The 14,234-nt window shown below is 37.5% G+C and overlaps 1 protein-coding gene across 2 annotated transcripts; it reads left to right on the top strand.

Moving 5' to 3' along the window:
- The first annotated feature begins 6,919 nt into the window (after positions 1 to 6,919).
- Positions 6,920 to 10,465, top strand: LOC109207417 (serine/threonine-protein kinase HT1-like). Of its 2 annotated transcripts, none has more exons than XM_019370330.1 (5): positions 6,920 to 6,946; positions 7,415 to 7,486; positions 7,787 to 8,760; positions 9,040 to 9,495; positions 9,931 to 10,465. In XM_019370330.1, the coding sequence occupies exons 3-5, from the start codon at positions 8,029 to 8,031 to the stop codon at positions 10,180 to 10,182; spliced, it is 1,440 nt and encodes a 479-aa protein (XP_019225875.1). In that variant the 5' UTR covers positions 6,920 to 6,946; positions 7,415 to 7,486; positions 7,787 to 8,028; the 3' UTR covers positions 10,183 to 10,465. The 2 variants fall into 2 exon arrangements, with proteins under 2 accessions (XP_019225875.1, XP_019225874.1); XM_019370329.1 differs by lacking the exon at positions 6,920 to 6,946 and adding an exon at positions 6,953 to 7,210.
- The last annotated feature ends 3,769 nt before the right edge of the window (positions 10,466 to 14,234 follow it).

The raw sequence follows: 14,234 nt of genomic DNA, 5'->3' as shown, positions 1-14,234 counted from the left end.
AGGACTGGCCTAGACCCACATCAGCTACAGAGATCCGGAGTTTCTTAGGTTTGGCGGGCTATCACCGTCGGTTTGTGGAGGGGTTTTTATCTATAGCAGCCCTAATGACCAGGTTGACCTAGAAGGGTGCCCAGTTCAGGTGGTCGGACGAGTGTGAGGCGAGCTTTCAGAGGCTCAAGGCAGCTTTGACTACGGCGTCAGTGTTGGTTTTGCCCACAAGTTCAGGGCCATATACAGTATATTGTGACGCATCTCGTATTGGACTTAGTGTGGTTTTGATGTAGAATGGCAAGGTTATAGCATATGCTTCGCGGTAGTTGAAGATTCACGAGAAGAATTATCCAGTTCATGATTTGGAGTTAGCATCCATTTTTCACGCGCTAAAGATTTGGAGGCATTATTTATATGGCGTGTCATGTGAGGTGTCTACAATATTTGTTCAAGCAAAAAGAGCTAAATTTAAGGCAGAGAAGGTGGTTGGAACTATTGAAAGGCTATGATATCACCATCTTTTATCATCCGGGGAAGGTCAATGTTCTGGCCGATGTTTTGAGTAGGAAGTCAGTCAGTATGGGTAGTCTTGCGTATATTCCGGTCGGTGAGAGACCGCTTGCTCTGGATGTTCAGGCTTTAGCCAATCAGTTCGTGAGGTTTCATGTTTCTGAGCCTAGCCGTGTTCTAGCTTGCACAGTCGCTCGGTCTTCATTATTTGAGCGTATCAGGGATCGACGGTATGTTGGTCCTCATTTGCTTGTCCTTAGGGACACAATGCGGCACGGTGGTGCCAATTAGGTTACAATTGGTGATTATGGAGTTTTGAGGATGCAAGGTCGAGTTTGTGTACCTAATATGGATGGACTTCGAGAGTTGGTTCTAGAGGAGGCTCATAGTTCTCGGTACTCTATTCATCCGGGCGCCGCTAAGATGTATCAGGATTTGCGGCAGCATTATTGGTGGAGGAGGATGAAGAAAGATATTGTTGCCTATGTAGCTCGGTGTTTGAATTGTCAGAAGGTAAAGTAAGAGCATCAGAGACCCGATGGTTTGTTTTAGAAGATTGAGATTCCTGAGTGGAAGTGGGAGCGTATCACTATGGATTTCGTTGTTGGACTCCACCGGACTCAGAGGAAGTTCGATGCGGTATGGGTTATTGTTGATAGGCTGACCGAGTCAGCGCATTTTATTTCTATGGCAGTCTCCTATTCTTCTGAGAGTTTAACTGAGATCTATATCTGGGAGATTGTTCGCCTTCATGGTATGCCCGTGTCTATTATTTCTGACCGAGGTACACAGTTTACCTCACTTTTTGGAAGGCAGTTCATCGTGAGTTGGGTACTCGGGTCGCGTTGAGCACAGTATTTCATCCTCAGACGGACGGACAGTCCGAGCATACTATTCATATTTTGGAGGATATGCTCCGAGCATGTGTTATTGACTTTGGAGGTGCGTGGAATCAGTTCTTGCCATTAGTGGAGTTTGCCTACAGCAACAACTACCAGTCGAGCATCGAGATGGCTCCCTACGAGGCATTATATGGTAGACGGTGTCGATCGCAAATTGGGTGGTTTGAGCTGGGAGAGGCTCGGTTGTTGGGTACGGATTGGGTACGTATAAAACCAACTTATTACTAACTAATACAAACAACCACTAGAATGTAAGTATTGGCGGTTAACAAACTGTGATGATCCAAAAGGTCATCTTTTGTTTTAGAAGTCAAATCTGTATATCGAGGCCTTAAAACCCTCCTTTTGTCTCACCTCGATTTGCGTGCGCAGTCCGGGCACGTTTCCAGAAAGCTTTTATGTGAAATTTAAGAGAAATATTGAATTTAGCCTGTAAAATTGATTAAAGTTCACTTAGGTCAATATTTTTGGTAAACGGACCCGGACCCGTGATTTGACGGTTCCGTAGTAAAATATGAGACTTGGGCGTATGTCCGGAATCAAATTTCGAGGTCCCTAGCCCGAGAAATTTTTTTAAAAAAAAATTATTTGCTGAAAAATATAAAGACTTTTGGAAATGAAATGGCATGTGTTTTGATGGTATCGGGCCCGTGTTTTGGTTCCGGAGCCCGGTATAGGTTTAAAATAATAATTAAGTCGAACTGTGAAATTTGGTAAGAATTGGAGTTGATTTGGTATAAATCGGATCTTTAGTTGAGAAAATGGAAATTTCAATGTTCTTGAATAATTTCATGAATTTGCGGTTAAATTCGTAATTGCTGATGTTATTTTGATGATTTGATCGCACGAGCAAGTCTGTATGATATTTTTAGGCTTGCGTGCTTGTTTAGTTTGGAGCCCCGAAGGCTCGGGTGAGTTTTGGATAGGCCACGGAGTGAATTTGGACTTAGAAGATTTCTGTTGCAGCTGGTGTTTTTATTGCAGGCTCGGATCTCGCAATTGCGAGCCTAACAGGACTGGAAATTGCGAGGACTTCATCGCAATTGCGAAGAATTCAGGCCAGCACTTGATCGCATTTGCGATCCCCCCTTCGCAATTGCGAAGTCATTAGGGAGGGCCAGTTATCGCAATTGTGACAAATTGCTCGCAATTGCGAGAGGAGCAGACAATGCAACAGGTTCGCAAATGTGAAGCCTGTTTTGCATTTGCGAGCTTCACAATCTACCGTAATTGCAACGTCTGCGACTTGTTAAGTGGGATTTTGGACGGGATTTTTCATCATTTTACAACTTTCTCAAACCCTAAACATCCTTAGGCGATTTTTCAAAGGCTCAAACTTCTCCAAATCATAAATAAGTGATTTCTAACTCATCTTTTTCAATCTAATCCATCTTTTTACATAAATTCACTTCAAAATCTAGGGTTGTTCATGGGAAATTGGGTGTTTTTGGGTAGAAATTAGGATTTTCAAATTTTGGGGATTTGGACCTCAATTTGAGGTCCGATTTCAAAACTAATTGCATATTTGATTTTGTGGGTGAATGGGTGATCGTGTTTTGTTCCGAACTTCGGATTTTGACCAAGCGGGCCCGGAGTCGATTTTTGACTTTTTGGGGAAAACATTGGAAAATCTATTTTCATGCATTAGAATTGGTTTATTTAGCATTTATTGATGTTATTAAGCAAATTATGACTAGATACAAGCGGAATGGAAGTGGAACCGAGAGGTAAAGCAGTAATTGAGGCTTGATTTTTGTCCGTGGAATTGAGGTAAATGTTTGGTCTAACCTTAACTTGAGGGAATAGAAGTTGTGGTCTAAATTGCTACGTGTTAGTGTTGTGTACGAGGTATATGCATGGTGACGAGTATCTATATGTTGGTGTCAAGCATGCCCGTGAGTCTTATAACATGATTGTTGTGACTCAATTGTGTATTGTCCATGCTTAGGTTGATGATTATTAATGTTGAACATGATTCATGATAATTTCTTTGGTGATTGACCATTGTTGAGTATTGGCTCAAGTTGAGATTCATTTTGTAACGTAACTGTTGAAACGAGATTGGTAATAGCTGATTGCCTTGCCGGGATGTGATTGTTTATATTGTTGATTCCCTAGCCGGGACGTATTGTTTTTATTGTTTGGGTGAGGAAGAGTGTAAAGCACGAAGGGTGATGTCGTGCATGATATTGTGAGTGAGTGTTAATGCACGAAGGGTGATGCCGTGCCATGATTTGAGTGTTAATGCACGAAGGGTGATGCCGTGCCGATATTTTGACAGTTAATGCACGAAGGGTGATACCGTGCCATGATTATGAGAGGTAATGCATGAAGGGTGATGCCGTGCCATTTCTATTGATTCATATGGTGAGAACGAGAGTAAAAGCACGAAGGGTGATGTCGTGCATGTGTTACTGTTTCATTATTCTTGTTGATGCAAATATGATGTTCATTATGCTTCACTATTGGTTTATTGTTAGAATTTGATATCCCCCGGAGCATGTCCCCTTCCCATCTTTATCTGTTATTTCCTGTTGTTACTGTTGTGTTCGTATATGATTTAACTGCACAGGTTTATATGGTTGTCGTGTCCTAGCCTGGTCACTACTTCGCCGATGTTAGACTCTACACTTACCAGTACATAGGGCCGGTTGTACTGATACTGCACTCTGCACTCTTTTGTGCAGATTTCAGTGACGGACCCGGTGTGTAGCTGAGGTAGCTACCTTCAGTCCAGGGTGACCAAGGTAGATCTGCTGGCGTCCGCAGAGCCTGAAGTCCCCTTCCTTGTTTAGCTTTCCGCTGTCTCTTTTCATTTCGAGAACAGTTGTACTTTTCTTTCTAAGCCAGTGTTTGTAGAGATTCGTAGATGTTCGTGAAATTGTGACACCAGATTCGTGGGTAGACATGTTTTGGAGTATTTGAATTGTTATAACTCTTCCGCACTTATTATCTGCTTAACTTAAGTTATTAATTATATCTGTTTGGGTTAATTGTTAATGTGTTAAAATCATGGTACTCGGCTTGCCTAGCTTTCATGAGTAGGCTCTATCACAACTCCCGAGGGTGAAAAATCCGGATCGTCACAAACGTGCTAAATAAAGAATAAATGAAAAAGGTTAAAGACTTGATGGTACATACTCCTAGTATCATCCCTATGTTAATTGTTATACCATCATTTTTACACCATCATTTCTGTTATACTCAATGGTCAAGATAGTAGTAGATCAATCATTATTATAAAAGTTATTAGACATCAATGGTATCAGAGTGCGCTTCTTCACGAGGGTGGTTGAAGTACAATGAAATGCCTTAAAGTTGAATATGATTCGCAAAAATAATTATAGCATGCTAGAAACAAAAAGTTGAGGTGGTTAGACATATACACCAAAATACTCCCAGCATATGAGCCTATGGTTCCATTTTTGTTGTTGCTAGAATAACCAGATGAGGAAAAGTAATAGGAATAATTGGTACACAGTTCTTTATTAGTCTAGTTCCAACCACCTCGAGTTCGAGCACTGGGTATGGAAAAAATTTTGGTAGGGAGCGCTACCCTTCCGAATGGCGCCCTACTCGGCACGAATCCGAATATAGTCGGACTCCAATGCCTGTACCAGATACCGGGTGGGAAACCAAAAAACAATAGTTCCAACCACCATATCCTCCAACTTTAATCTTAGTGTAGCGCAAATTCGGATTAATTGTAATTCAAGTGTGACTATCGATGAAAATCTAAAAAAAGAAAAAACTACAAAATAGGCACACAAAAAAAGAAAAAAGAAGGAAAGAAAAACATGGAATGAAAGGAGTAATAAATTATTTTGAAATTTAAAAGGATATATGTTCATCAAACAATAAATTCATTTGACTTTTAAGGAAAACATCATTTAAACATGATAAAAAATTAGAGAAAACATAATTGCAGTATAGCAATAACGGTCAATATGGGCTTTCGAACACTTAATTGTATAGTGGATTCTTTTAGACGAGAGACCCACCATTTTTGACTTTTTCAACCATTAATTAATTAAATGAATAGAAAGAATCTATAAACAAATTTTCATTTCTAATATTAATATATTACTCAACAATAACAACAACAACAACCGAGTATATTCCCACAAGTAGGGTTAGAAAAGAATAGAATGTACGCAACCTTATACTATCCTGAAAGGGCAAAGAAACTGTTTAAGGTAGACGATCAGCTAGTATATTACTCTCATGGTTAGGAAAAGTCAGAAGTCAGGATTGACACCCTAGCCTAAACCTATTAGTCTTGCTAGCTTAACGTCCTGGGAGTTCAATGATTCTCGGGCGGGGTCCGCAGAGAAAATGCAACACGATAGAAGAGTTCGCTCTGCCGCATAAGATCCTCAAATCAACCATGACTATCATCTGCGGTCCATTTTCGTTCTCTTCCCTGCCCGTTTTGCCGTTTTCCCTCAAGAAACTGTAACCTTAGGATATTTTTATACCATAATTAATATTTAAGGGGTAAATTTAGACATCTTTTGTCAAAGAATTTGAACATGCGTAATCCTGTACATTTTAAGCCAAAACTCCCTTAATGATAATCAAGATAATTTGCTTATGACAAAAATATGAATGAAACAAAAGGGTAACAAATAGTAACATGAGCAATCTCGAATAAACAATAACAAATTTATTTTGACTTTTCATTTTAGATTTATTTTTGAAGCTTAAATTAGTGTCACATAATTTCAAAGAAAAAATTATGAATTTCGATATTTATTTTTTATTTATATTTTTATTTAACAAAGAGGAAATATTTATGTGAGTAACAAAGCCAGTAAAATTCAAACTCATAACATTACAATTCAATTCATGCCTAGATTTTTTTTTTTGGTTTCCATTCGGTATTCGTATCTGCATTGAGGCTCCGTATAAAAAAAAAATATTAGTCACTTTGATTATTCTCTTTTCATCTTATATTGATGTTGTCTCCGCTTCTTTTTCATCTTTCTTTGAGCCAATGGTCGATCAGAAATAACCTCTCTACTTTCCTGGATCCCACTTATGAGATTATATTGTGTTTGTTATTGTTATTATTTTATTATTCTCTTCCTTTTGTGTCATGGTACCCTTTTATTTTTCGGACTAAAATTAACATACAGTATCACAAGAATTGCTAAAGAAAAATAATATTTGTCTTTTAATCATAGTAATAAATTAACTAAAGATTTAATATTAAGGCTGTGGTGGATAGATAAGATTCCTTTAACCAAACTCGAATACGAACTTGAGAATATTCATCTCACGGAGCGCGCGAACCTAAATTAATACGCGCGATATGTGGGTACTTGACACCGGATACCATTACGGTAACCCCCACCACCCCCCCAACCCTAGCCCCAGCCCCAGCCCCTCTTTTTTTTCTCCACCGCCACCATAATGGTAACCCCCCACCTCCCACTCCCCGCCCCCCACCTACCCCACACCCCTCTTTTTTTGTTTTCACCGCCCCATTTGAGATCCCCTTAAGTCATGCAACAAAACCGGGTCCATATGAAAAGTATCATGTAAGTTTGTTTTATAGCACGTACCAAAACGTACTTTGATTTTTCATGTGTGAAACGAAACAGAAACCTATTAGGAATACATACAAAATATATATGGAATAATAATTATAGTCATAAATGGATTTTGATTTTTCTCCTCTCTCATTCAAATATATTCAATGTCTCAAGCAGAAATTAGTGAGGAGGAAATAGAGTCCGTATCAAAGATTTTATAGCAAAAATATCACCACTGTCATGGTTCTTGGATCTGATTTTCTGAAAAGGGTATGTTTATTTTTTGAATTTAAGAAAATGGGGTCTCTCTTTTATTTATATATGGATTAATGATTGGTATTTCCTTAGTTTTAAGCCTTTTGAGTTTTCCTTTTTCCCTTTGTTGTATATTTTATTCTTAGCTTTGTTATATTATTATCATTATTATTAAATTTGATTTTTAATTTGGATTTGGATGTGTGGGGCATTTTGCAGGCTTAAGAAAGAAGGTGGGGTGTTTGATTTTGTAGCTGAAGAGGGTTTTTTTCCTGCTATTTAAACTTTAAAGTAAGTGTCTTTTTCTATTTGATTTGAATGAATAGTGTGAAAAGGGCATTAGAAGGGGAACCTTGGAGAAACACTAAAGTTGTCTCTGCGTGACCTAAGTCACGGGTTCGAGCGGTGGAATCAGCCACTGGCGTTTGCACCGGAGTAGGCTGTCTACATCACACCACTTTGGCTATGGCCTTTCCTCGGACCCTGCAGGCTGCCCTTTTTAGTGTGGAAGGGGCATTAGTTGCAAGTTGATTTTGATTCTTGTAAGTAGATAAAGATTTGGATTAATTTTGCTTTAACTTGATCTTGAAGGAGGTGTTTTGAAGGGTTATATCGTGGCTTTGATTGATCATTAATGGTGTGTCTGCACATAGGCTGAGTTGATTCTTGATTGATGGGTTTGAAGAAATTGTCTGTGGAAAACTTAGCAAAATTGATAGGACGATTCGAGGAAATTATTGAATTGGAACCGCCTCCTGAATTGAAGAAACAAAAGGAGAATATATTTTATGCTAGTTATCAGGTTTTTTAGCCTGATTTGAAAAAGAAAAAAAATGGATGAGGAAATTAATTCTTGGATTAGGAGAACAAAATTTTCTCATACCATTTGTCATAGGTTGGATGCAACAAGATTGTCTTCTATTCCTATCACTTTCCAGCCTAGGAGTATTGCAAGTGCCAAAACTAGACCTGAAACAGCTTCTGTAAATTCAGGAACTGGTCCAATTGTTAAGCAAATTAAGCAAAACCCGAGCACGAATAAGCAAAGAGCATTATCCCCTCTTCCGAAGACAAAACTTTCCGATACGTTTAAGGAAGCGCGATCTAGTCAGAGGAGGTTTTCGACTCCACATCCTCAGAGGAAGGAACATGAGAAGGGAATTGTGAGTAAGTTTTTCCTCAAAGACTCCCACGATAAGAAAGCACCTAGTTCCGGATCTATTGGTTCAAAGTCGTCGATGAAGTTCAATGACAAATCAAAGAGCCGGAACCGGAAAGATTCAGCATGGACAAAGTACTTTGATCATAGTGGGCGTAGGGTTACCTCCGTAGAAACAGCTGATGAGTATACTGTTGATCTTTCTAAGCTATTTCTTGGACTAAGATTTGCTCATGGTGCGCATAGTCAGCTTTACCATGGAATATACAGGGATGAACCTGTTGCGGTGAAAATGATAAGACTACCTGATGATGACGAAAATGGAGATTTGGCAACTCGGTTGGAGAATCAGTTTAGCAGAGAAGTTACTCTCTTGTCTCAACTCCACCATCAAAATGTTGTGAAGGTAGAAAATCGATTTCCTTGTTTGATGCATTCAATTTGAGCATATGGCACTTTGCAGTTATTCATTGCTTACTGTATTTAATGGTCTTGCTTAAGCATTTTAATGGAAGTTCTTCCACGGCCACATTTGTCATTTTGCCGGCTATTTCTATACTGTGTTTTTTTTAAAATCGCTGAAAGCCGTTTTTTAATATTTTAAATTGGTAAAACACAAGTTTGTGTACTTGTTTTCGTTTTCAATATCATCTATGGTCTGGTCTTTAATTACCTGTTAATGCAGTTTGTAGGTGCATGCAGAAAGCCACCGGTTTTTTGTGTTGTGACTGAGTATTTATGTGAGGGTTCTTTGAGAGCATACCTTCACAAGCTTGAGCATAAGTCCCTAACCTTACAAAAATTGATTGCACTGGCCTTGGATATTGCTCGTGGAATGCAATATATTCACTCACAAGGCATTATTCATCGGGATCTCAAACCGGAGAATATACTTATCAATGACAAGTTCCGCCTCAAAATTGCAGATTTTGGAATTGCTTGTGGGGAAGCATATTGTGATCTTTTGGCTGATGATCCAGGCACTTACCGATGGATGGCACCTGAGATGATTAAACGAAAATCATATGGTCGGAAGGCGGATGTTTATGGTTTCGGACTCATTTTATGGGAAATGGTCGCTGGAACCATACCGTATGATGATATGACACCAGTACAGGCTGCTTTTGCTGTTGTCAACAAGGTATGTGTCTTTTTTTCCTAAGAATTTATGACTGCGCATGCATTTGGAAGATGATGCGCACAATTGTGACCTTGCCATGGCTGACTCTGGTTGTCCCTATGACTATGCGAGTGACAAAATCATGCCCCTAAACCCCATCCTTTCCCCCAAGAAAATATCGTTTCTGTTAATACAGTCAGACCTCACTATAACAGCCATCCTTTATGACAACATTTCACTATAACGGCCAAGTTTACTTTGGAACTGATTTTTCATGTGATGTTATATGTTCTTTATAACAGCATTTCTTTATAGCAACCAACGAAACTGTTATAGAGAGGTTTGACTATATTTTTATAATATTCTGCAAAAGCGATGTTTTATTTTTTCTAGTAAGTCTGCTATTAAGGAATAATATGGGTAATTCTGAAAGAATTTGTCTATGGAATCTTTCAGAATATGAGACCACCTATTCCAGGGGACTGTCCTCCTCCTATGAGAGCTTTGATCGAACAATGTTGGTCTTTGCAACCAGAAAAGAGGCCCGAGTTTTGGCAGATTATGAAGGTATTGGAGCAGTTTGAATCTTCAGTTGCGCATGACGGGACTCTGAATCTAGTACAAAATTCAATGTTTCAATGTCGCAAGAAGGGTTTTCTTCATTGGGTCCAAAAACTTGGATCCGCACATCAAAACACTTCATCTTAGCCATAAACCTTTCTTATGAGTTCCTTGATGATCTAGCTTTCGTAGTTTCACCGGGTCCCGCTGTAATTTGAAAAGGTTTCTGTTCCATTCTGCTATGTTTTTTCTGCCTCACCATTATACTAATGTGTGATTAGGTTTTAGGTGTGCATTGAGGTGAAATGTTTCTGTAATTTTACATGATAGATAACATGGAACATGATCACCAGATTTTGAGTGTGATTGCAGATTGCCTTTTATGGCTAGGAGTAACCTGACTGAAATAAAGTTCTTTACCCTTTTTAAATATTGTGTTTGATGTCTTATTTCAATGCTTTCTTTTCTTGGAGAAAATAACTTTTGATTTCTGATGGGATAAGGCTGCGTACAATAGACCCTTGTGGTCCGTCCCTTCCCCAGGCCCCGCGCATAGCGGGAGCTTAGTGCATCGGGCTGCCCTGCCCTTCTGATGGGATCAGTGCGTTAGTGTTAGTACAGTAACATCCTATTTCAATGATACTCTTGCAATGAGACATAAAATTGTGTTTACTTTGCATTACTAACTTCTATTGAAAGTTTTCTTTTTCCTTCCACGTCTGGTTGTTTGTGGTGCTTTTGAGCTATGTTTCACTCCAGGATGTGATAAATCGACATCAAGTTGGTAAACGACGGTGTAAATAAGGGCTCTTGGGAATCATCAAACTGTTATTCCCAACATATCGTTGATAAGCGAGAGCCTATCCACACTGGTTTGTTCTCTTTCTTCTTCTTGTCTTAGATTTTCCTTCTATAAAAATAGGTTGCATCCCAACTTATCTAGCTATATTATGACTCAGCTGTAAATAAGTTCCCTATATGTCAAAATCAAATACTTAAACTCGCTATATCATTGAAATCATACACAATATAACAATTACCCCTATATTTCAAAATCAAACATTTAAACCCCTTTATGTAATGGAAATCCTACACATTGTTTCCCTACACATTGTTTTGTGTAGGATATCCATTTTATACAAGGTTTAAGTGTTTACTTTGAAACATAAGAGGTAGATGTACATCTAACTGAATAACAACAACGACAACTACGCCTTAGCCATATGAATCTTCACCGACCATGTTCCCCATTTAAGTTCATTTTTTGACCAATTTAAGTTTAATTGAATGAACTCAAAATAATTTGAGGTGGACTGGAACGATAAAAAGGTCAAACTAAAATGAAAATGAGAAATTCCTATATATTAATATCCTTTAAAATAAAAATAAAATAACTTACATTTCCAAAATGCAACTATTACTTATAATTGCAATAACTTATCAAATTGTACTCATTTTCTATTGAAGATTTCTGACAGATATATGTTTCAAGAAATGTTTATTCTTTAATTAAAATGTGAGTTTAATTTTTCAAGTGGAAGCCAAAAAATATTTATTCTCTTTCTTTAAATTTCATAAACTAATATAGATGAACTCTATTTTTAAATTTAATTTGTCTTTTTGTTATTTCACTTTAATTATTATTTACTCAGTTCATGGCCCCTTTGGGTTGATACTGATGTTGTCTCCTTTTGTCTTTGTCTTTTTATTTTCTTGAGCCGAGGGTCTTTCGGAAACAGCCTCTCTACTCCTTCGGGGTAGGGGTAAGGTCTGCGTACACACTATTCTCCCCAGACCCCACTAGTGTGATTTTACTGGGTTGTTGTTGTCAGTTCATGGCCCTTGTTTTTAAAACTAAATACTTAATAGCTTGAAAAATGGATGTATTAAACAAACTAATATTTGGGTATAATATTTAAGTGTGATTTTGAAATAAATAGGCGTATCTGCAACTATGTCATATTACAGGGATGTTTACTGTAATTTAAACATAGTGTTGTAACTTGTTTAATTTGCCAGAAAAATGTCTTATGGTGATATCAATCAATATTTGCTAACATTTGCAAAATACTATACTTTTGTTAAAGTTAGGCTCGACACATTTCCCTCCCGCTGAATGTTGTTTACTTTAAGCCTGTCAATGTTAGAAGCATGTGTGTTTGTACACTCATTACTACTAATAATTTTGCATACTGCTAGTATTAACTGAAAGGTAAAAACAGGTACCTCATTACTCGTCTAATAGATTTTGACGGTCTTAGAGGAGCTGATATCAGAATAGCCTGTAATAATGTTTTGAATTCATAAATACCATAGTGACCCAAATAGTCGACCTCAACTAGTTTGGAGTTGTGGCATGTTTGATTGATTGAAATAAACGATTTTGAGGTAGCTGTCAATGAGCATAGGAGCTAAGAAATGAGAGGCTGTTCTTCTGGTTTCAATATTTACAGCGTGCTCTTTTGACCAGCTACAATAGTTTGAAACACCTGATATTTGTAAATTTTCGCTTCGTTCTTTTCTTGTTGCAGATGAATGAAATTAAGCAGAAGCAGTAAGGAAGCTTAGCAAAGGTCCTCTGCAGTTTTAAAGGAAGGTAAGAGTATAATGTATAGATTCAAGTATAAGTTATGCTCTTATTCACGTATTGCTAGAACACATTTTTATTCCACATTCTATCCCCTATACGATAATACATAATTTCAAGTATAAGTTATGCTAATATTAGTAACGCTGTTTTTTTATATTAAACTTTAGAGTGAATAGGTTAAAACATACCTAAAGTATCGGATGTTCCCATAAGCCCCTGAACAATAGCTCCCGATATATTAACCCCCCACCCCAAACCCCATTGAGTATATGGCAAAATATGTGTGATAACTCGCAAAAAGGCGCGTGGGAGATGAAAACAATCATAAAAATGACTCCACCAGGCCGTGTCTAACGGCTAATTAAGCTTTCCATTTAAAAAAAAATCTGTTTTAATTGGGTGAAGTGCAGCAATAGCCACTTTGAAGCCCGCCATTTAAAATATATCCACTATTTACTATGTATTTAAAAATTAGTCAATTCACCCAAACTTCAGGACAAAGTATCCTGAATTTGGAAATTCAGGACTTAAGTGTCCTGAATTTTTGAGCTGCTAATTTAAAATTCAGGACATAAGATTCGAACTTTAGGATACAGTTTTCGAACTTTAGGACACGATATCCTGAAATTTGAGTTTTGAGGTTTAAACTCTAGGGCGTCGTGTCCTGATGTTTGAGCGAAATTGGCTAATCTTTAATTACATTGCAAATTCTAGATATATTTTAAACATCATGCTTGAAAGTGGCTACCTGGTGTCATTTCCACGTTTTTATTTCCCCTTTATTTCCTATATATTCTAGGCTTCTTATTCATTTTGTTACCTTTCTTCTTCTTAATCTAGGCCTTTTTCGAGTTATCACATAAATTTTGTCACATAATCAACAGGTTTTTCTTTCTAATATATAGGGAGCTATTGTTCAGCGGGGTAATGAGAACATCCCACAAGTGCACATATAGCCATTCTCAGAGATGCTATTTAGAGATTAGCCGGTACTTATTTTGTCCTAAAATTTTAAACTAAAAATCTTAACTTCAGGACAATTCATGATATTTTTGTCCTGAAAAATTAAACTAAAAGATTGAAATTCAGGACGCACTAGCTAATTTCTAAATAACAGCCCTTTAGAGTGGCTACCTGTACCTGGTTTCATTTCTACGTTTAGGTGTGTTTTAACCTATTCACTCTTTTATAGTATAAGTTTAGCAGAGTTTGGACCGTAAAATAAACACTCTTTTAGTTATCCGAAGGTTATATTATTAGACAAAGTTTCTACTGGAAATAAAATGATGTACAAGTATTTAATACAGAGTTTTATATTGATATTATCCTTATCCGTCGGAAAAATGTAACTGTTGTTTGGTTTGAATACGGCTTATGCCGGGATAAGTTATGCTGGGATTATTTTTTATCCACTATTTGGTACGTTGTATTAAAAATGATAATTGCATAATTTCTAAGAAGGAGGTATAAGTTATCCCGGTGCTAATTACCTCACCCTCTATTAGGTATAAGTTATCTCGGTGTTAATTTTAATCCCGGGATAACTTATACCCGGTTTGCTAACCATACAAAGTATTAAGGTGGTAATAAATTTTTATACCAGCACCTT

The sequence above is a fragment of the Nicotiana attenuata genome, unplaced genomic scaffold (genome assembly GCF_001879085.1).
Source record: "Nicotiana attenuata strain UT unplaced genomic scaffold, NIATTr2, whole genome shotgun sequence".
Classification (NCBI taxonomy): domain Eukaryota; kingdom Viridiplantae; phylum Streptophyta; class Magnoliopsida; order Solanales; family Solanaceae; genus Nicotiana; species Nicotiana attenuata.
This window is presented reverse-complemented; position numbering and strand designations above follow the sequence as displayed.

Excerpts from the sequence above, each read along its gene's own strand:
- LOC109207417 (XM_019370330.1), top strand. The coding sequence starts at position 8,029 with ATGGATGAGGAAATTAATTCTTGGATTAGGAGAACAAAATTTTCTCAT. Across the intron at positions 8,761-9,039 it reads ACCATCAAAATGTTGTGAAG|TTTGTAGGTGCATGCAGAAA; the intron begins GTAGAAAATCGA and ends CTGTTAATGCAG. Across the intron at positions 9,496-9,930 it reads CTTTTGCTGTTGTCAACAAG|AATATGAGACCACCTATTCC; the intron begins GTATGTGTCTTT and ends GGAATCTTTCAG.